The sequence below is a fragment of the Achroia grisella genome, unplaced genomic scaffold, assembly GCF_030625045.1.
Source record: "Achroia grisella isolate CSIRO2021 unplaced genomic scaffold, CSIRO_AGI_Agris_v1 utg770, whole genome shotgun sequence".
NCBI classification, from domain to species: Eukaryota; Metazoa; Arthropoda; class Insecta; order Lepidoptera; family Pyralidae; genus Achroia; species Achroia grisella.
This window is the reverse complement of record NW_026713016.1, coordinates 2,771,334-2,795,165: the sequence shown is the minus strand read 5'-3', so window position 1 is coordinate 2,795,165 and position 23,832 is coordinate 2,771,334. Positions and strand designations below refer to the sequence as shown.

Sequence of the window (23,832 nt, the reverse complement as noted above, 5' to 3'; positions counted from 1 at the left end):
CAATAACTAAAGCAGGTAATTGCTATATAGTGCTTTAGTTATTGTTCGCAGCTGCTGACTAGCATTTCATATATTCAGGTTTTACCTATTATATTATATTAATTTTATTGTTTTTCTTTATTAGAAATGTATATATCTTATTACTTTAATGTAAACACCCAACATTAAAGTAAGTTAAAATATTGTCTCCCACGTAAAAACGTGGGACATTATTGACATAAGGGTTACAAGCCACATGAGATAAAAATCTCATGTGGCTTGTAACCCTTATGTCAATAAATGTCTTAGAGTTCTATTAAAATACAATCCCAAGTAAACAGTAGGCATTTTTTTTAATTCGATAAATATTGCTCTGGATAGTTAAAGTCGTATTTTACGTGATTTTGTTTTGACTATTTCCCGATACTGTCTGTATTATTTCATTCTAATTCCCCAAAATAATATCCAGAATATTATGATACTCGTGTGATATAACTTATATAAATAAAAAAAAAACTGATTTTAGAGTCGACGGCTCGGTGTTTTGGCAGTTTAGTACACCGTTTTACTACCGATGGTAGCAGTTTAAATTCATCGTCAGTCTGGGTATTTTCTATGTATATTTTGTATGTATTTACAGAAAAAATAAATCTATAAATTTCTTTCACTAGTTTAGTGCCCATATTACAAGCTCAGCTCATATCTTAGTTGGATTAGATGGCGCTGTGTCAATTGTCCTGAGATATTAATTATTTTTTATAGGGCACTGAAATTGCTTCACTCAACTTTATAGCAAGTTCTATGCGAAAATGCCGCTGTATTTAATTTATTCGATGTTTCAAAAGAACAGTACAAATCTGGATGAGATTGAAATAAACAGTGCAGAGAAGACTTGTCGCTCTATGGAAATACACAAATAAAAACTATAAAAATTCCAAGATCATAATAACTTTATTCATAATAGTAGACAAAACCAATAAAATATCACAAGAGTAGGAATTAAAATATCACAGGATAACAATTCATATACAAGTTCATACGTGTTATAACATTGTATGACGGTCTAAAATGCTATTACACCATACAAAAATATGTTTTAGTTTCCTTTTACTTCCTCCAGAGAACCCCATGTATATCCACATTTAACTTTAACTGGTAAAGGAACTTTTAAATGTACTGTCTGCTCCATAACCTCTCTTATCAAAGTGATAAACGACGCCTTTGCTGATTCGGGTACTTCATATATAAGTTCATCATGCATTTGTAGAATAAGGCGTGGCTTGGTTATACTTCCGTTAGTTCTATTGTCTATGGCGCACATGGCAGCTTTCGCGATATCAGCAGCTGAGCCTTGTATGGTGGTGTTTACAGCTTGACGTTCCGCTGCAGCTGTTTGAAATATAATTTAGAATAATTAATTATAAAGTGCTAATATTGGATTTAAGGATACGAATATAGGAATATAGATTGTTTCAAAATTCCTTTTTATTTTTTTGCAACTGAAATGTGCAAGTGACGGTCCTGATAGAAATCAATAGAATAGCAACCATCACCTATATACATGAACAGTTAAAATAAAACAAAATGACCAAAAAGAAAAATCCACTAATATGTCATTAGGTCTTAGGTTAGGTTAAGCCTCGTTTAGCGGTAAATATTGTAATGCCCATAATATAGATAAGTTTATTTGAAGTAAATTTTCTGTCTATAGGGCTCAAATCCAGTCCATAAAATAAATAATCCAGTTAAAGTTGTTCCCGCGGGAATTGATGCCGGGCTAAAGGGGCGCGCCCTGAGGCCCCAACATACATCCTCGTAGGGGTGTGCGAAAGACTTGTGTACGTCTGTCGTGTCCGTTGCCGTTCCGAATGACGAAGGTGTCATCACTCCTTAATTTGGACGTCACTAATTGTCTTTTCACTGTATGTAACCGACAGGATAAAAACTAACATATTTTAATTACATAATACTATAATTATGATATAACTAATGAGGAAAATGTTAAGAACAGTCCTCTTTAAAAAATAAAAATTAAATAGGTACATACAGTCAGTAATAGAACATTCGACTCCTTCCAATTCATGTACATCTATCAGATCCTTCATTTATTGAAACCAAAAGCAAACTTTATTACTAATAATAATTATTAAACTATATTATTAGATTAATAGAGATAATATTAAACTATACATATTTTAGACAATAATAAATTATTAGTCCTTTATATAAAATGGCCGGATCACTGTAAACATACCTTGCGGAAGGGAAGGAAGGGGACTCTTAGTATTGTTACTACTAGAACGACCTCAACGCAGCCCCCCTTGGAAACCATCGTGGTACCCAGTCAGCGAAAACTATTAGCGCAGTGGGTATACCACATCATTTATAGAAAAACATACCTTACATAATATTAAAGAATAACTTACATTTCTTATGAACAAAGTGGCTGTTGATATCAGGTAGGAATCTCTGGCGCTTCATCAAAGTCTTTACGTATCCATTCCTCCTACAGTCGTTGATAACGGACTGCGTGAACGCTCGCACGCTCGGGTACGTCTTGTAGAACGAGTCCATAAACATGGCTGCTTCTAACTCAGTCACGTCAAGGTGTTGCGCGAGCGTCCTGTTCCCCATACCATATAATATCCCATAGCAAAGTTGTTTCGCCTTCTGTCGGAGGTCATCATCTACCTAATAACATATAATCCGTGCTTATAAACAGACACATTACTTTTTTACAGCATAGAGGGACTCAACGACCTTTCAGCACAACCAATGGTAAGTATCCGCAGCAACGAAGGAATTGCAGGTGAATTAACGGACTTTCAGGGATATATGATATCTCAGCATTTTCTTGAAGGTCAAAATCGACCGGTAAGGAAATACACAATGTAGTTTTAAGTGGCAAAAAGTTTTTTGAAAAATGCACCATGGAGGATCACCATTCCATCCAAGCGATCAGGGTGGTATTATAGTTTCTAGCTGGTTGCATGATCATGGAATTCAGAAGCTGGTATCAATCTGAACACTCTCCATGACATGTACGGTAAAAAACGTACAAAGATGGAATAATTAATGGAATAACTTACTTTAAAATTCATTTACTTTACCTCTTTCTCGGGCAAATTACTCCAAGATGCAGCAATCGACTTGAAAACGTCCACATCTGAATTCATTATGTTCATGAGTACGGGGTCCCCACTGTAGTGAGTCAATATTCTCATTTCCAACTGACAGTAATCAGCCGACACCAGCAAATGTCCTGGCGCAGCCCTGAATATGTTCCTACAGTTGAACTCCATGACGTCATCGGTGTTCGTTTCGTTTGTTGCCAAATATTTGACGGGTATTGTGAAAGTGCGCGGTACATTCTGCAAGTTCGGTTCGTGCATGCTGACTCGACCAGTACACGTGAACATTGTGTATGAAGGGTTTATTCTGGGAAATAGTATTATTTTTAGGATCATTGTAAAAAGATATAATAGAAATTTATAAGTGCAGTATATAGAGCACTCTATATACGTCCGTATTGAACGAACTATATATATCTTCTATACAAATAAATAAAATTGCAGTGTCTGTTTGCTATTTCAAATTAACGGTAGTTATATAAAAAATATAAAAAAGAATTCTCTTTGTCTGTCAGTTTGTTCTTGCTCTGAAACGGCTGGAAAAAATATTGCGAATATATTTGAATAAAGATAAAAAATATTCAGGGCTTGTATCTGTACAGGATTGAAAATATATTGAATATCAGTGATGCCCTAGAGATACGTTTGGGAAATAACAATGATTACCTATCGCCCGCGCTGTATATGCATGCTCTCTGTGTGAGTGGGTACAATGTTTTCGTCAATATAGAGTTCAGTTTCCTCCAATATATTACAATGCTTGATATTGGAGTATTGTGCGATGTAAGCACGCATTTCTTTGTGCTCACCTTACGACCCTTATATATTCCTAGAACCTAAAATAAAAAGAGAAATAGATATTAGAAAGAATTGTTAAATTAATTAAACATACGTCAAAAATCACTTATAATTAGAGAAAACTAATCTAAACAGCGCCTGAATTGCATATTTTCTAAACAAAATTAAAAATACAAGCATGTTTTTTAAATTTTAATGGTATTTATAAAAACTTAAGATGCAATATTTACGAATTAAAGATTTTGCTATATTTAATTCGTAAATTTTGCATGTAACCGTTATAATGACTAAATACTAATACATAGTAAATTAAATATAACAACTAAACATAATATAACTTATCATACCTTTGCAACATCTTTGGATGAATTAAAATTGAAATGATATCCACTAATTTTATATGCTTTCTTTTGAAGTGTTTCTTGAGAGTTTTTTACATCAATCAGCAGCTGCGAAGCAAGATCCTTATCCACGGTCAGTCCGTGAAACTCACAACTTGACAATATCCTTAAAACTTGTGTTTCTAAGCCTATTTGAAAAATGTGTTATTTGTAATCCATACTTCTACACTAATATCATAAGAAGAAGTGTCTTTCTGTCTATTTGCTACTTTTTCACGACTGAACAGCTATCGGGTCTTAATGTTTGACGTGAAGATAGATTATATCACTAGACGTTGGAAAAACACAAAAACACAAAAAAGAAGAGGAAATCGCGATTAACAGTAAGTATACTATGTTTAAAGTTTTATATCAATGCATAAAGATAAATAAGCCTTTCTTTTTTAGTGCTGTTAATATCAATAAATTATTGTTTTACCTGTTTTATTTTTTGCTTAAATTTAAATGTAAATAATATTTATCATATATCATAGACATTTATCATAGACGACAAACTGCGCTGACATTAAATAATGATATAAAGGTAAGGCGATGATGATGATGATGATGATGATGATGATGATGATGATGATTATGATGATGATGATGATGATGATAATGATAATTACATAATTTATCACCACTACTCGATTCTCAATTTAAAAACCTGCTAAACCATGCAAATGACATCAAAGTAACATCAGATCGGTTCTTAAGGAATGCACTGGTGAAACTATCAGTTAGTCGTAATGTGGTCATCGAAAAAAATTGATTGATTGACATAAAATAAAATTTTGGAATTAAACAAAAATTCGCTTCCGCATAATAACTCTTAATTCGATTAAATATATCTAATTAGAAGTTAAAAAAGGTACTAACAAAGTGTTTCTTTTATTGTATCATACTGCTGCAGTAAGATTTTTTCCTGCTTTTCTGCAACTGTCCACACACACCATGCGCGAACACAAGCCTCTTCAAATGTGTCTAACTTATTAAATTTCTTCTCAATGCCATTAATTTTTATTGAAATATTCGACAAGTCTACATTACAATATTTCTTTGTCTGTAATATACAACATTTATTACTGAAACGGCCATAGAAAATGTAATACACACAGAAAAAAAAAAAGTGGTACCTAATACACACACAGTTACAACTGTTATACTAGATAGGGTACTCAGTATACATATATACATCCAATGTAGCAGGTGATAAGGCTACGGCTGTCTCTCGAATTATTTTTTTGTTTTATATTGGTGTTTCCTTCACAGTACGAGATAGTGATAAAAAATTCGTACAAAACGTCGCGCCGATAGGTCTTATCTGAATAAATATTTTTCAGTTCAAACAAAGTAGAATCTAAAATAATTATTTACAGGTACGTAAAGATTCTAATCGTGTCATATAGCATTAGGGGTTTTGTGACTGCCTTTAGAAATCCTCGTACTTGACGTAACTTTTATTACCAATTTATATTAGAAGTACAAAACAAACATTTAACAGCAGAACGACTGCTGACAACGCTGGCACAGATATTAGGAACAATACGACACATATAGTGACTTGAGATGACTGCGAACAGGGATAAAAGGAAGACAAAAACATATTACGTCGACCTCAAATAAGTAAATGGGTAAGGAAGAAGCAGATGATGACAGTAACTTACCAAGTATATAATGTCCGGAATCTTCTCATCGCTATTGGATAGCCATTCAAATAAACTAACATCAACTCGGGGTAAGATAAGGTCGACATGGAAATACTTTTTCACATGCATATAAATATGTCTTAAAGACATAACTTTCAACCTGAGTAATGGATTTTGAAACCAATGACTTAATTTTTGTTTAAGCATATTATCCAGAAACGTTAAATCCAATAACACACATTCATGACCAAAACAGATAGATATTACTTGTGCATCTTGTATTATAGTATTGACTGCTTTATCATTATCATTAGCCTTTCGGTCCTTCAAAACCCTAGATCCGATCACTTCATTCTTAGTTGTGTTTGCATAAATACGTACATAAACGGAAGCATCCTTCAAAGTCGTCAAGACATCTACATTATCTACAATATCCTTTCCTCTCAATACGACATAATCAAATTTAAAATTTTCAAGTACAACTGTACACTTCATTGATTGGCCACTCAATTTTAAAGCACATAAGTTTAAAATATTTTCTATCTTGAAGTTTGAATGGCATTTATCGCCGTCAGTTTTTAATTTCTTCGCTGGTTGTATATTATTGCTAATAAAGTCTGCTTGCCGTTTAATTGGAGTAATAGAAACGTTTCTAATCGAAGTCTCGCTAACTTCTACGGTACTTGGCACCTCTTCAGATTCATTGAATGCAACTTCTAATTCGTTTTCACTCATTTTATTTTCATCATCATAAATCAATTTTATATCTTCATCTGATTCTATTTCAATGATAGTCGATTTGAATGCATTTAGTAAAGTATTTGATTCTATATTGATATAATCTGAGGTTGTTTCTACTTTTTTTAATTTTGACATTTGTTCTGTTGACTCTTTATCAAACAATTTACTTGATATAGATTCAAGTTGTAAACTTTCTTCAAAAAGACTGGAGTTATCACCGTCTGATGAAAATAAACTAATATCATTTGCCGGTGACTTTTTTAAAGAGACAATTTCGGCAATTAAAGTTTTATCTTCTGAATCACCAAAACTTAAATTAGGAGATTGTATATTGATTTGTGAAAGTAGCTTAGTGCCATTTTCAGGTTCAGTAAAATAAAGAGAATCCCAGGTAAGGTCGTCTTTGGCTATCGTCGATAAACTGTAATTTGTTGTCACTTTAGAACGCTCAATGTCCTGTATAACTGTAATTGCATTGTCTGAAATATTACCATTGTTACTTATTAGGAAAATTTCATTATTATTAATTAACTTAGAAATTACATTTACATTGTTTTTTTCTTCTAATTCAATTGATTTAGATGTTGTAGTACTATGCTTATCTTCATCGTTTATATTTATCGATGAGACCTGCAGATTATTACTACCATTTAGTTTTTGTGATAAATATTCATTCGTAGCAGATATCAAAGGTTTAATTTTGTTGCTGAGATTTGGTTCAATACAATTGTGCCTCTCGTCTGTATCTGTTGTTTGGGAAACATTTATTTTTTTCATACTACTATCTTCCCATTTGATTTCAGCGACGCCTATTTCAAGTTTTAAATATTTTCTAGCTTCCAAAATAAGATTTTCAGCAGCTTCTTTAGCTGTCATTCCACAACAACCAGTAATCCAAATATTTCGTATTTTATTACGTTTCCTTATATCATCATGGTAGTCTCCCTCTCTTTCCTTAGAACTCTGAAATGGTACTGACTTGTGAAGAGCATTTTCTATTGCATTAATACCAGCAGACGCAATACTGGCAATTGTCTCATAACCAGAATCAAATAAAGTCCGAGCTCTAACGCCATTCAAAGTAGACAACTTCATTAATTCCACTAATTCTGAATGTATTCCAAAATGTAAGCGATCTTGAAACTGAGTTATCAGCATTTCCATGTTCTTCCAACCCAACTGACGACAAAATGCCGTAACCATACCTATAATACAAAAAAAGTTGTGTTTTTCTATGTATGTCTTGTACTCTAATATGCCTTTGCCTACGCCTAACTTTCACTTTTGCACTTTCATGCGTTTATGATTTATAATAATGTGACATACATTATGGTGATTGTTTATGTCATTAAGGCTTAACATTGGGTAGGCTTTTTATTACGGGCAATCATTATATGAAAGTCGGAATATGGACAGACCAAGGCGTTTTTACTTTTTTATTCATGCTAGTTCATAATATTATACATCATGAACTGTTACAAAAGATTCAAAAGGTTTTAATTACCTGCAAATGTCGCTGCTGCTTGTTGTAGACTTTGTAAAAATCCTCGTGCACATTGAAATTTAGCAGCTACTTCTGACAGAGGTATTTCACTTACTAAATCTTGTAAAGCCAGAGCTGTATAAAATCTAGTAACATAAATATATATTTTGTATTAAGATCTTTAAATTATAAGACAAAATATATTATAAGAAATATACTTTATTATTACCTTTTGTGAATGTTCATTTTATTCTGTATATTATTTAGTTTATTATTACCTCTGAGGCATCGAATAATAAAGCTTTCTTGTACTCCAACCAATTCCCCTACTCTTTTCATAGATCTTGTCAAAGATTCCCATAATGTCAGTAAATGCAGCCAGTCTATATTACCCCATTGACTGCTCACACTGTATGGTGTTACTAAATATATAAGATGAAGGTCTGTTTCCAACACCAAGCATTGACGAGCTTTTTGTAATTCACAAAATAATGACAACCCATCATTAGGTGCCATTGATGATGAAAGACATGCCTTCCCCAGCGGAGTAGCAGCATAATGATTATCTTCACCATCAGCTTGGACCCTTACCAATTCATAATTTACCAATTGATCTAATGTACTATTTAATAAAATATTTTGAGATAAAGATTTGTTTTGCTGTACAAAAAGTAAAGTGCACTTAGAATACAAATCTAATTCATCCTTTGTACTAACTACTTGACTAGCTATCATTTCAAGAACCGCTCTCATATACTTGTCTTCAGTATCAATACAACTCAGAACGGGATCTAAGGCCCCCATCATCAATTCAAATCCTATGTTCTTTTCAGCTTCAGTGCATATCAATATGCTTTCACCTTTTGTATCTCTGCCCATTCTCCCTGCTCTTCCAATCATCTGCTTATATGTTAATATATTTATTGGTTGTCTCTGAAAAACTGGTGATCTAACAATAACTTTTCTAGCAGGTAAATTGACGCCAGAACTTAATGTAGATGTAGCCACTAAAACTCTTATTGCCCCAGACTTAAATCCACCTTCTATTATATCTCTCTCATCGAAAGTAAGACCAGCATGATGATATGCAACACCGAAAGATATAGTAGTCTTCAGAATTTTATCTATACCCACTGAACAGTTTTTCAACTGTTCTAACACTTCCAAAATACTGTCTGTGTTTAATTGTTTCCGTAAAATTAATCCCATATCAACACCACTACAACCGAGTTTGTAAAATGATGATGCTATGCTTTGTGCTAAATTTTCACATCTATTTTTTGTCATACAGAAAATGAGAACTGAACATCCATCTTTTATTGTGTTCAGACAGATTTCTAAAACATTATCACTTTCTCCAGTTGCAGTATCTTTATCCATAATGTTGACTACCTTACCAGTTTTGTCAAACAGTTTAGTTCCAATCAAACAATATTCATCTAATGGTATTGGTCGGAATTCTGTGATAAATAACTCAGCATCCAACCAATTAGCTAATATTTTTAAATTAGGTAATGTAGCAGACATACCAATAATCTGTATAGAAACATCCAACTTTAAACATACAAATTTAATTTTGGTTAAAAGTAGCTCTAAAATATATCCTCTATGAGGGTCTCCTAATAAATGCAGCTCATCAACTACAACAGCACCTAATTCTGATATATTTCCATCATCCAAGAGCTTGTTTATTATACTATTTGCTTTTTCTATTGTGCAGATTGCAACATGGACTGCCTGTAAACCACCTGGGGGTGATTGCGAACCCATAAAGCCTTCCACTCGTATGCCAGAGCTAGACAATATATCTTGCAAGTAAAACATTTTCTCTCTTACTATAGACACAAAAGGTAATATAATAATTACTTTTTTCTGTCGCTCCAGAACAGTTTTAATAGTTAAAATCTCAGCAACAAGAGTTTTGCCAGCAGATGTTGGGGCTGAATACACTAAATTATTACAATGTAACAAAACTTTTGGATTTCCTAAACATTCTACTTGCCAATCAAACATTTCAATAATTTGTCTCTCCTCATACTTCTGTGCAATTGCAAGAGGTAAACCCCAGTCTTTTAAGTTCTTGCTTATTTTTGTACCTGTTTTACACTGTGACAGACTATCTCTGCTACGAGTACTGGCGTCCAGCACGGACCCTGTAGCCTGAGAGACATCATTAGTCTTTATTTTCTTTGATAAAGAAGTTTTTCTAGTTTCTTTAGGCGTGTAGAAATTTTCTTCAGTTACATATTCCTTTACAGTGTTTAGTGTAAATTGTAATGAGAACGATGTTTCGAAGTCGTTCTCCAAGAATCCAACATTTTCAGCTATGAATTGTGAGTCGATTACCTCTTTAACACTGCTAACTTTCTCCATATTATTATACCCTTTTCAACTTTATAAAATCTTTAAAGACATGATTATTGTAAAACTCAAGAACATCAAGAGAACTGATTTCTTATTCCTATTCTATAATGTCCTATTGAAAACATAATAATAATATTTACAAATCAATTCGAAAGTTTGTTTATTCAAAATTTAAAATTCAATGTACAGGCACAATATTACAATAACAGCTGTACAATAATATGTCAGTGTCACTTTCATGAGTTGACATTGAAGTTAGCTGTATGCACAGTTCCCTTTGCCTTTCCGTCACAGGATAAACAGAACAAAAAAAGATGACATTGAAGTTACAATTATCATCGATAAAAATTGCTTTTTAAAAAACGTTTTATTATACACTGGCTACTCGCCCCGGCTTCACCCGGGTGTACATGTATTATATATATAAACCTTCCACTTGAATCACTCGTATCTATTTGAAAAAACTGTTTCATAGTTTTAAAGATTTAAGCAAACGGACGGACAGACAGCGACAGCGACTTTGTTTTATACTATATAATGATAATTTTCTCTAAAAGTCTACATTTCAAGCGGATGAATATTTTTCATTTGAATTCTCAACTTTTAATAACTCATCATCTGGATTTCTTTATCCATTTCAATAACTATAACTATTCATATGTGTACTAATTACTACACTCTGACATTATTATGGCATATTGGTATTGTTAGAGTGTAACAGGGGGAGTGCAACTTCAAATGTCCATTCTCTTGCCCATGATAATATACTATACTTGCTCTTGCACATGCCATTCGCTTTGCTCCTCTACTCAACTCTTAATTAATATTGAAAAGGAATCTCGGTGATATGAAAACATATTATTTGATATAAATTAAAATAACATCATTTCAACATTTTCTATTATATATTTAAAATGTATAATAATCACAGCATTAGTTATACCTATTATTATATAAATTAATCAATCAAAATCAGATTCAAAGATGTCACCAATTGTGGTAATTAATTACTTTTAAATTAAAAAAAAATGCAGTAGTAATAGCTCCAACGGGTCATAATATTCCAGTGGCAGTGGCTTCTTTACTTTCTGTGAGTGCTCTAGACTCGTGTATAAATGCGGCATACGTCACACCCTTGAGAAAAAAACATTTTAATTAGATCAACTCATTCATATTAATAATATTACAAAATAGAAGGTTCTATTATTTTGATAGATATGATACGATAAACAAATTATAATAATACTAGCTGTACCCGCGGAATCACCCGCGTGAAAATTATAACTAAAAACTTTGTAATCACAAACTACACATTGTTTAATTAAAGATTACCTGCTGCCGGGCCGCTCTAACAAAACCTTCATTTGCCGACACTGTAAGAGCCTTCATTCTATGTCCAAAATTAAATACAATCTTTGATCTTAAACGAACATGACCCCTTACTTTAAGATTCCTTCTTGGGTAATCATCATCACCTGTGGATAAAATATACCAATAAATATTTTGTTATTGCAGTAAAAAATAGTGTATAAAAACAACTGCCTTAGACACCTCAGAGGAATATTAAATGATAAGTTACTCTGCCAAATTCAATTTTATATAGTAAAAAGCCCATTATACAACAATATGCTTTTTTATATTATTTATTTTGCTTTTATGTATAAATATAAAGTGGTGCACCCACCTTCTTACTACACTAATGGTACTCAAACAAGGAACTGGGACAAATAAGGCTGAAGTCAGATCAGTTAAACCATTGTAGCAAATTCCTCAGGAATTAACTATGATTGTTTTCCAGGAGAGGGCTAGAATGACATGACATACTAAATTACTAGAGGTTCTAGTCCCCATTACTCTCCCTCCCTCCGCATATACTGTCCAAGAAATGTAGTGTATATAATGTCTTTTGGAGTGGATATAATTCAAATAAATAATATCTTTGTGACATTAACATACAAAGGAAGCATTTCTTATCAATTTCAACTATACTTACCACCAAAATCATCTGGAATCACTTTAATAATTTCCTTTAATTCTTCTGTCCTTTTCTTTTCCATTGGTCCACCCAAAGTGTCAACAATCTTTTGAAAATCATCCCAAGCTGTAGTACAACAAATTAATATCTTTCCTGGATATAAAATAAAATTATATTAATATCATAAGTTTAAAATGAAAGTATGGTTATTATTTAAGTATCCATTTCTCCTAGTTCCACAGTTAACAGTGTATTTTATTGATTGTGCAAAAATATTACTTCAGAGTCTTAGGCATGCAATGAATCTGGTATCAGATAAATTGAGTAATAATATTTTCTTTCTTTGATATGTCCTTTTGTTATAAACTGGAAAACTGTAGTTACAGAAACATACATTGGCAAACCACCTGATGGTAAGTAGTAACCATCACCTATATAAATATATTATCAGCTCCGTGGACATAACATTGTCCATAGTACCACTTGTGCTGTCATTCTAATTGACTAAAATGCTGCCAAATTGCAATTTCACTGCCTTATATCATCCCTTCAACTAAAATAAAGATCACAAAGCCACTTGTCGGTTGTAATAGGCAAGATTGAGGTACCCACACAGATTACATTTTACAAGGTATTTATACAAACCAAAATTACCTTCAAAGAATTTATCCAAAACAGGTTTCACAGGCCTGTCTGCTTCCCATGCAGACTGCTGCGTTAGTACATCTTGTTTAAAAACATATTTGCAATGACCATTGGTCATGTTGCTGACATATGCCATCATAGCAGTGACATCAAGGTTCAGTGTTGTAATCTCTGAGTGTTCTTCTATGCATTGTTCTATGTCATGCAGTACTATTTCCTGACTGATTAGAATAAAATAAATTTTATTCAAAATTAGGTGTACATCAAACAGGATTAAGTCTATTATTTTTACCCAAGTTATTCTCTATATTCATCTTTCTATACATATTTTATTGTGTTAATTATATTTATGTTCTCTATGTTCAAGTGATCTCCCAGTCATACACGTCCATCACCTAATCACTAGAACAATAACTCATTGACTGTTTTGAGAACTCACAATATATTTATTTAGTGCACAAAAAAGAATAGCTTTCAGTGCATTAGAACAATGTAACTCATGCCCATATCATTCAGGTTTAACAAGTATTTTAAAGTGACAGTCTAACAGTTATATTAGAGAATATTCACCTCATGCTAAGAAGTTTTAGATAAATAACATACAAGTAAAAAAGGACACTATCACTAATACAATAATTACCTTTTACATACAGTTTCTTCATCAGTATCTTCAGACTCCCATGAATCATCACAGTCCTCAATGGGATTTGAATCAGGCAAGATATTTCCTTTGACTATAACCCCTACAGCCTTCAGCTTATTAGCTAGATTTTGTTCTATACCACTCATAAATTCAAATATTACCTGTAATTTTTTTAAATTACTCAATTACAAATATATAACAACTAAATATAAGTTTTTTTTAGTTATTACTTGATATTTTAATGAATCAATCAACTAGAATTATTTTTTTTAAACTTGATACACATTTAATGTCTTAAATGAATAAGTCATGCAGAAGAAAAAGTAAGCATGTAAGAACTAGGTAGTTCATATTATATTACTTTTATTTAAAGCTAAGACATACCTTTGGTGACTGATACATACATGGATATAGTTTAGCACACTCTAAATAATCATCAGCCTGATCAAGAATAGATCTTGCTCCATATGATGCATTACCAGTACTCAATGCCGTGAGGGATTTTGGATTTCGTGCTATTACTGCAATCAAATATGTCAAATATGTTCAGTAGCAAATTAGAATGTTTGTATGCTTATAATTCAATATTTTATTACTTTTATTATTTCCATAGCATAATGTCTTATGGCATACTGCTGTGGGGTAAAGCAGCCGATATAAATACTATTTGTTTTACAAAAGAGAGCCATACGTTCTATTTATGGTATGGGTTCGAGAGAGTCATTACGTCAGTGCTTTAAAGACTCAAATATCCTCACAGTTACTTCACAATACATTTATGAAAATATTATGTATACCAGGAAGAACTTAGAGAGTTTTAAAAAGACTGTACAAGTAGAAACTTACGCAATATAAATAAGCTTATTTTACCTAAATGCCGTCTGCACAAAATCAGTAATTCATTCTATGGTAATTGCATAAGATTTTATAATAAACTGCCAGAATCTGCATTAAATCTGACAGAGAGGCAATTCAAATCTTATATTAAACAATTTTTATGTAAGAAAGCCTATTACAGGATAGACGAATTCATAGATGACAACATATCAAGTAAATAATTAGTTTATTAGCATACAACGTTATAATTTTATTTTTTCATTGCTTTCTTGATTTAATTGATTGATTTATAGAAATATGAAAGCGTAGCGGTTTTTGTATTAATTGCCGCATGCATTCTTATGTAAAATGTGAATACTATAACTATCAGATGGCAATTGTGAGCAGCTTTGATGTGGTCTAGTGTTTTGAGTAGTCATGCTCACTAAAATGTCCAGACTTGTGGCGGCGTGGTGGGCCGGGTCATTGGGCTCCCTAAAATATGGTCGAGCGCAGTGATGGCTGGCTCATCCGTCATACTCGTGAACGGGTGCTGCTTGTAGGGACTGGTCTGCTCTAATCACTATGACTGATTTCCAAACAGGCATTGCACATGTAATAGTTCTCCTTCTCTTTGTGTATATTATATATGCATTCTCTTTTCCATGTGAAAGCAGATTCACATATGTAAGTACATATATAAAAGCAGCTATATGGTAGAACATATTGTACACATTGTCTAGACATATATTCAATTAATACTATTTGAGTCAGACAACATTGGTTCTAATTCATACAAGAGATCAAATATATTAACTTGGTCCTTTCTTAACTTAGTTACCTTTAGTCCATATCTTGCCATCTTCACTAATGATATCAATAACTAATTTATTATTATCATCTATGTGAAATATTTTGCACACAGCTACAACTCCTGGTCTCATGGTACACTCCACCATGGCACCCAGATGCCGCAAATTGGAACATGATAGTTGTTCAATTTTAACTTTCTTTGATTTCTGTAACTAAAAAAAAGGTATAAATATTTTTAAGGAACATACAAATAAAAATAAATTACTTTATAGACAAATTTTACACTAATTGGTCAAATGAATTCTTGAATAAGTCGTGAATAAAAGAATGATGATGAAATCAAGTCAGTTGGCCCACTAAGGAAAATACACTAGAAATTTACCACTATGTAAATAGAACAAAGAACTCTACTTGTTTCTACAAAACAAAACAAGTTCTCAAGTAGTGACAAACTTTACTTCACAATATTTTAATCCACAAAAGCTATAACTATTATAGTTTTTTATTGTCATTTAGTGTCACCTTTTTTAAGAACTCTACTTCTTGCCGGATTTTTCTTTGTAATTTCATAACTCCATCTAAGTGTTGCACCAAATTCAGTTTTGAGATTAAACTCTCGCCAAATTTTATTTTTTCATCTAGCATGCCTAAAAGATCTCCGCAAGACATTTCTATTGCATTTATAAATCACAGTACAAAATATAGACGTGGTTTTAGATTTTGTTTTATATGTATTTAAAATTTCGGGACAAATATGTTGACAACAAGCAGGAAAAAAGACTATTTTCTTGTTTTATACAGACTATAAAAGTAACACAGACTCATTACAATTAATTTGTAATGTCAAAATATTCTGGGATAAGGTTAAAATTATTACTTGCCAATCTTAAAATTGTCACTACGTGCTTAGAACGCAAAAACTAAAAGAACTCGCATTTGGCTCAATTAATTTTTTCTACCTCTTTCTACATATCAATTAAGTAAGAGAGTAATGTGTATTAACGCTATGTACACGATATAAGCTATAATTCAATCAATTTTGGATAGAAAGAAAGAAAATTCATATATTTCCTTATGTCAAAATATCATACATAATTATAATACCAAAAATTCGATATACGATTGGCATGTATTAAGAGCATCTAGCGTACGAAAAAGGCACTAAGTAAATAATCACTACGAAGCCCACAAAAGAATATTTAGTCGGAAAGCGAAGTTCACACCCCATGCACTTATCTGGTTTAGTAATTAGTTCAGTAAAACGGATATTCCGGATTTGCCCGCCATTTTTAGTGATTTGTCGTCGTGGTCACGTGACTGACATTTGATTAACCAATCACTATACAGTAACTGGCCAAACCACGATTTTGAGAAATGGCCGACGATAAAGAACTCGAAAAAACCATTGCAGAAGACTTGGTTGTGACCAAGTACAAGCTTGCAGGACAAATTGTCAATCGTAAGTTTATCTCCAAACGTTGTTACATGTTTAAACATGTGGAACTTCTCTCAGCATAAGTATATTAAATGCTATCTTTGGTATGGACGCGTGTCATCGCCATGCGGTGTCCTAAGGTTTACAAAGAGTCCCTAGCTGTCTGGTTTGATTATTATTATATATATCAGCAACTATATAATGTAATTTCTTTTGCAGGTGTCCTGGAACAAGTGATCGCAAAATGTGTTCCCGATGCTTCAGCACGAGAGATTTGCGAGTTCGGTGATAAGCTTATCCTGGAAGAAACGTCTAAAGTTTTTAAAAAAGAGAAGGACTCCAAGAAGGGTATTGCGTTCTCGACATGTGTATCAGTTAACAACTGTATATGTCATTTCTCACCCATTCCTAGTGAATCTGACTACATTCTAAAACAAGGTGATCTTGCCAAGATGTGAGTAAAATCAGTACTGTAAGCCCTAATTCTAATACAGTTACCAATTTCTACTAGCTATGCACGCCGTAACAACTTCAGACAATAATTTTGTCATTTGCTCAAATTGTGATAATGAGTCTTATGAAAATTCACAATAAGATGTTAAATTTAGAACACCTTGACATGAGCCAATTTATAAAAATATATTATTTATATATTATTCAAATATATTTCTTAATACAACAGTGTATTTGAAAAATTATTAAATCTTGTTTGTACTTAATACTTATTCTTATTGAATTTTATTCTTTATTCCACTAGAAACATTCAATTGGCTATTTATAGAATACCATATGTTTATTTTATGATATATTTAATACATATACATTAGTGAAATTGTCAATCTTAGAAATTAGTTATTATTGTATGGTATAATATTCTAATGTATAAAATTAGCATGTGTTTAATAATGTATGTCAATTCTTTTTACAGCGACCTAGGTGCACACATAGATGGGTTCATTGCTGTTGTGGCGCACACAGTTGCGGTGGGTGGTGCAGAGGTGACAGGTCGAGCAGCTGATGTACTTTTGGCTGCACATCTGGCAAGTGAAGCAGCCTTAAGACTGCTTCGGCCTGGCAATGAGGTATCTTTTGTTAGAAATGTTAATTAGTGTTATTTGTTATGTTAGAATAAACTTTTATTAAGTATTATATAGTCAAATTATATAATACAACAAAGTGTATCTAGTCATCTCTCCTCTACCCAATGGTAGGAATAATACCAAATAGGAAGAGATTGGTTATGTGATAAGACCATCTTTTGTATCTTACAACTCTAATTTATGTTCCTTCTTATTTATTTGTAGGTCATTAAAGAGGTAATAAATAAGTAATAAAGCTACTAATAATTTATAGTACATTATTTTTATTCTGTACTATATCTAGAGTACAGAATCACTAATGTGCTAATTGATGTGTTAATTTTCTCTTTTATTTTAGAACTATGCTATCACTGATGTTGTTCAAAAAATTAGTGCTGAATATGGTTGTAAACCAGTAGAGGGAATGCTATCACACCAACTAAAGCAATTCCGAATTGATGGTGAAAAGAGTATAATACAGAATCCATCGGAGGCCCAGCGCAAGGAACACGAGAAAGCCACTTTAGAAACCTATGAAGTGTATGCTATGGATGTTCTTATTTCCACTGGAGAGGGTGTGGTAAGTTATAACTTACATAAGAAAAGGCCATATCAATTAACAGAATTACTGATGTCTAGAATTCTCTAATGTTCATTTTTTTTTAATACACAATTTCTTTAATATATGTATTTATAAAAGTTTGTAGAATATGACCATATAACACCAAAGAATTTCTAAAATTGTTATGGGAATAGTAGATTGATACAGAAAAGTAATTAAAGACATTAAATAATTCATAAATTAAGAGAAACTACATTTTTAATGTGTTGTAGCTTCATTGTTTTGACTTGAAAAGATTACCATAGTTTGTTCCTATACATTACAAGTGACTCAATGCCTGGCATCAACAATATACATAACATATGGCTTTAATTATTGTAAACAGTATGCAGAAATGGGGCCTTCGAATAGCTAAGTAACTCATAAATTTTACTCTCTCTATTAATACTACTGTAGATAAGTTTGTAACTATAAGTTAGCAATAAATATACAGATAAAAATAATACAGTATAATTTGATAAAGTATTTAAAATATATAGTGATATTTGATAGCATGAAGGTTCTTCATTGCAGTATAAATTATTATTGTAATATAATATTGTAGACTCGGCCTTACATTGACAGTGAGTGTCTGTTAGTGGTGGGTCATGGACAATTTTACAGTGGATGCAACAAGACTGTTTACCATCTATGGTGAACTAGTCTAACATGCTGTATAATTTTCGACTAGTTTATGTTGTCGTCGAAATGACTATTTCTACACATAAAAGACTAGTAAAGTAAATGAAAGAAAACATTGTTTACCAGAGTGATCATCTCAATCAGCTCTTATAGATAATCTATAAGAGCTGATCGAGATGTATATTTTTACGCACTTCTAAATGCCCTGAATTCTTTCCAGATTGCTTTCTTTATAACTTCTCTGGCAGTACTCAGGGAATAGTATTCCAGTAAAACTCTGAACTAATATGTTCATTTAACGTATTGGTTTATTGAAAGTTACTGACAAAACTGTTCTTTTATTTAATGGATGTACTCAAAGAAAATAAATTTAAATAAGTTTATCAGAATTCATTATTTTAGGGGCGAGAAATGGACACTAGGTGTACAATATATAAAAAAACTGATGAAATATATCAATTGAAACTCAAGGCATCCAGAATGTTCTACAGTGAGGTTTGTTCAAAATTATGTGTTTATTAAAGTTTGTTTTTTTGCTTATAAATTATTATTTACCCAGTTTTCTTTTATAGTACATAATTATTGCTATATAAAGCAGTACTGTTTTGAAATCTGGGAATAGCATTGTGATGTGTTTGAACCACCATACACATATTGTATGTGTTGGTATAGATCATTACTACACTTAATACATCTTTTAATTGACATATTGGTAGAAACTTCTATGGGGCAAATATTTGAATTTCGCACTAACAATCTTAAAATTTTATTGTGTTTTTAAGATTACAAAAACAATGTTTCTGCAGAAAATGAATTTTAATAATTAATTATTTTAGTTATAGGAAACTAGCAATTTATTATATATTAAGTCTGGTAGGACTGCAGGTGTCACTGTTAGTACAAGTAATGCAATTCAATTGTTTAATAACTGATATAATAAACTGCTTGAACACAGTTCATGATTATGTCATAACTGTAGTGAAAGTCTATTTTCTGGTTGAGCATATTTATTCCCTATGACCTTTTTTTATTACAGTTTCATGAAACTTGTTGTGTTCTAATATATAACCTGTATTTAATAGTTCTTGCTAGAAAGAGTAACATCCAACCATACTTTTTTTTTTTTAACTTTCTCCTTCATTATGTTAGTAAGATTTTCTTTGTTCTAGAAATTTTATTCCGATAATTTTTCTGTGTTATTAAAAATTGTTAATCATTTCAGGTTCGTAACAAGCATGGTTCAATGCCATTCAACTTACGCAGTTTCGATAAGGAGACCAGCGCTAGGCTGGGCGTCGTTGAGTGTGTCAACCACAAACTCATTGAACCTTTCCAGGTATTGTAGATTATTTACAATAGTTCTTTATATTTTAGATTGTTTTGTTCCCTCAATTTATACTGCTTTCTATGTGTATATAATTTATCTGTCTGTCCTTTTGTAATTTATATTTAGATTTCTTCAGCAGTTTAGTAATGAAAGCTAACAATCTATGCTTTTACATTTATAATTTATAGTATGTTTCTAAATAAATACATTTTTGATGGTCAGTACAAGTGGTCATCAAAAAGTAATTTTAACTTTTATAGTGAAAATTGTTATACAAAATAAGTCTACCTCTGCACATAACACATGGCATTTGGCAAAGTCCCTACTAATTGACATGTAACATCTTTTGGTCAGGTAGATTCATTATCAATACTATACTAGTACGTCATGTTCATTGGCGACAGGATTTATTTCCGCGTACGATGTTGTTGCCATCATGTAATCTATATATAAAGCCAATCTTTTTACAATGTAAAGAGGGATCTATTTGAATCAACTGACAAATCCCCAACAAAAGTTGTGCTTTTGCAATATATTAATATAATAAGGTTATCTTATCATTGTGTTTGTATCGTATCATTTGGGGTCAGGTTTATCCTGTCGCACTTTGACACGTTGGAATTCATTTTGTGCTCTTTTCTTTATTTGGGAATTAATTAAATTATATATAATATAGACTATATAGACAGAAGACTAAAGTGGTTAACTTTAGTCTTCTGTCTACTTCTGGTTTCATAAATGGTACCCCATAGTCTCACAATTTAAATGTTGAACCCGGTTAGTGTCTCACTGGTCACACCACCCTTATAAAGTGACATATTAAAATTACACACTATGCTTGTAGAGTGACATTAAAAGTAGTATAGTATGTATCTTACTGGAAGCTGTCTCTTACAATGAACAATGAGGATCATATTATTGATAGTCAGTTACAAGGTGTCATACAACAAAATATTGAAATGATACTCCATAATGAAATAAAAAATATATGACTTAGAATTATGTAATAATGTTCATAGTCTTAATATATACCTTAATTCCTTAAGGTCATAAAAGTTACTTATGATAAAATATGATATTTCTAACATAATTATATTTTTTATATTTTATCCAGGTCCTGTATGAACGTACTGGGGAGCTTGTGGCACAGTTCAAATTTACAGTGCTGCTCTTACCTAGTGGCACCCATCGTATCACCGGCTTGCCTTTTGACAAGAGCCAATGTAAAACTGAACGTAGCATAAAGGACCCTGAACTAAATGTAAGATTCTATTTTCTCTGTTCACATGGCATGTAGTTACATCCCTGTTTAATTTCATAATACTCTATGTATGGAGTGTTTTGGACAAGCGCAGGGTATATTATAAGTCTTTTTTTGAGCCAATTTGTTTTATTTACACTTTGGTTTGAATAATCACGACATTATTTTATATTAATCTGAATTTTGTGTGTATTGATAACATTTTCGGAATTCAGCCATTTAAAATAATTATAAGGCATTAGAATGTTGGTTAATCCGTTTATCAGTCACAGTGGCATGGTACAGAAATTACTTGTTGTCTAATTGAAGTATAGATGCTATTTAAAACCAATATGAATGGTGTATGTGTAATTTTCCAGTCTCTTCTCAACTCATCCGCAAAGTCAAATAAGAAGAAGAAAAAGAAAACTGGTGCTGAGGAACCAATGGAAGTTGAAACTGTTGCCTAGCAACTAGCTTATCAACCGAACCTGGAACGAAATAATTAAAAATTACAGCTTTCCTCAGCCACAGACTTAACATTCAAATTCAGCAATATTATATACTAATTTCAAGCAAGCCATTAAAAACATTTTGTGAGCATAGTAAATTAAACTTGTACATGAGATGAAATCTTTTAGTAATATTGTGAACATCCTTACGAAGTTATAAATAATGTCAAGTTACTGCCTTCTTATGCTAGTTTATTATTGAAAATTGTTGAAAGATTCCATGTCATAAACAATTTCTTTTTGTATCCCATTGACATTATATAGTGATTTGTAATAGCATAGAAAAGTTGTTATATATTTAAGTGTTTACATCTCAAAATCATAACAGCATTCCCTGTTGTAGATTCAAATAATGTGTAAATTCCTTGATGATATAAGTCATAGACACAGTATTTTCTAAGCATTTCCCTAGTGACGTTGAAATTTCTAAAGATTGTGATGTGCACAAAATTGGTTGCGTGTAATATACGATCTCGATGTGTTGACTACTTCTGTAACTGCACACTTGTGTTTTTGAGAAACCTGAAAAGGCCAATTTTGTAGATATAATTGACTTTACACTGATTAATTTTTTTAATATTCTGCATTTTATGGAAATAAATTTTAGTAAATGGGGCTAAACTTTCAGGTTCTTCAATAACAACTATAAATGTTTATTTATGTATAATCAACTGCACAACTTATACATTGTTATCTACTGTATATTAAAATTTTATCGACAATTGAATTTCATCAGCATAACTATGTAGGAAATCTGCAAATAATTTCATCCATTTGATGAAATATTTGTTGTGCATGTGATTATATATGTAATAGGAAGAGATGTAAAATATGTGACACTGTGAGACTAAAAAATAAATCAAACTGTGCCACGAATTGTGGTTTTTGTAATAATTTCTTTTATTTTTATTGAAATTCCTCATTTAAGTTGTGCTTACAACTTCATCTACATACCAAATATTTTTATTAGGTTTAATTTCAGGACTCAATTCCTTATGATGTTAAGGGAGTAACAGATATGACTTCAATATCATTAGGTGTTTCAGAGTATTATCAAGATTATTTACGTATCATTAAAGAACTGGTGGTACTAGGATTTGTTTCCTATGAGGACAAGGCAACTCTATAACCCTAATTACTGCCTTCAGACATGATTACAATATATTTATTTGTATGTGCTGTTATAAAAATGACAGTAAAGGTTTTGACTGTTCATACCACATACAAATGGACAATGTTAACAACGGACTTTAAAAAAAAATCAGGTGAGTGCCAGATACCAATTGAAATAATACTGAGAATATTGAACTGGACCATGGGAAAAAAATAGTACAAAAATCTTGGCATTCTTAAGCTGCATAGTTCGGCAAAAATATTTTTTAATTTTATTATGTATGCTGCAGGAAAAAGTTCTTAATATTTAAGTATCTTTTACATAATGGTAAATTAGTTGGGAAATAACTATTGCTTTTCAATTCTTTTGGATGTTGTTCTGATTAAGGTTAAACAAAAATATTTAAAAGATTGAATGTTTAATTTCAGTTGAAATTCTCCCGTAACTAAATTAAAACCGAATATC

The 23,832-nt window shown here is 31.8% G+C and overlaps 3 protein-coding genes across 3 annotated transcripts; 1 reads left to right on the top strand and 2 right to left on the bottom strand.

Moving 5' to 3' along the window:
- Window positions 1–810: 810 nt before the first annotated feature.
- Window positions 811–10,677, bottom strand: LOC131850499 (DNA polymerase theta-like). The gene is made up of 9 exons (XM_059200732.1): window positions 8,391–10,677; window positions 8,183–8,307; window positions 5,956–7,883; window positions 5,168–5,351; window positions 4,256–4,437; window positions 3,777–3,946; window positions 3,090–3,417; window positions 2,406–2,670; window positions 811–1,368 (listed from the first exon to the last, which is right to left on the bottom strand). Exons 1-9 carry the CDS (start codon window positions 10,532–10,534, stop codon window positions 1,076–1,078), a joined length of 5,619 nt encoding a protein of 1,872 aa, XP_059056715.1. The 5' UTR covers window positions 10,535–10,677; the 3' UTR covers window positions 811–1,075.
- Window positions 10,678–11,426: 749 nt separating this feature from the next.
- Window positions 11,427–16,098, bottom strand: LOC131850501 (UPF0415 protein C7orf25 homolog; the record flags this gene model as incomplete). The annotated part of the gene is made up of 8 exons (XM_059200739.1): window positions 11,427–11,659; window positions 11,858–12,000; window positions 12,519–12,653; window positions 13,155–13,366; window positions 13,786–13,949; window positions 14,173–14,309; window positions 15,446–15,629; window positions 15,940–16,098. Coding segments are annotated over 8 exons (1,215 nt in total), but the record flags the coding sequence as incomplete, so codon positions are not given.
- Window positions 16,099–16,728: 630 nt separating this feature from the next.
- On the top strand, window positions 16,729–23,148 carry LOC131850439 (proliferation-associated protein 2G4). The gene is made up of 8 exons (XM_059200655.1): window positions 16,729–16,876; window positions 17,072–17,306; window positions 17,781–17,934; window positions 18,290–18,511; window positions 19,577–19,669; window positions 20,397–20,510; window positions 21,616–21,762; window positions 22,122–23,148. Exons 1-8 carry the CDS (start codon window positions 16,792–16,794, stop codon window positions 22,209–22,211), a joined length of 1,140 nt encoding a protein of 379 aa, XP_059056638.1. The 5' UTR covers window positions 16,729–16,791; the 3' UTR covers window positions 22,212–23,148.
- Window positions 23,149–23,832: the final 684 nt, after the last annotated feature.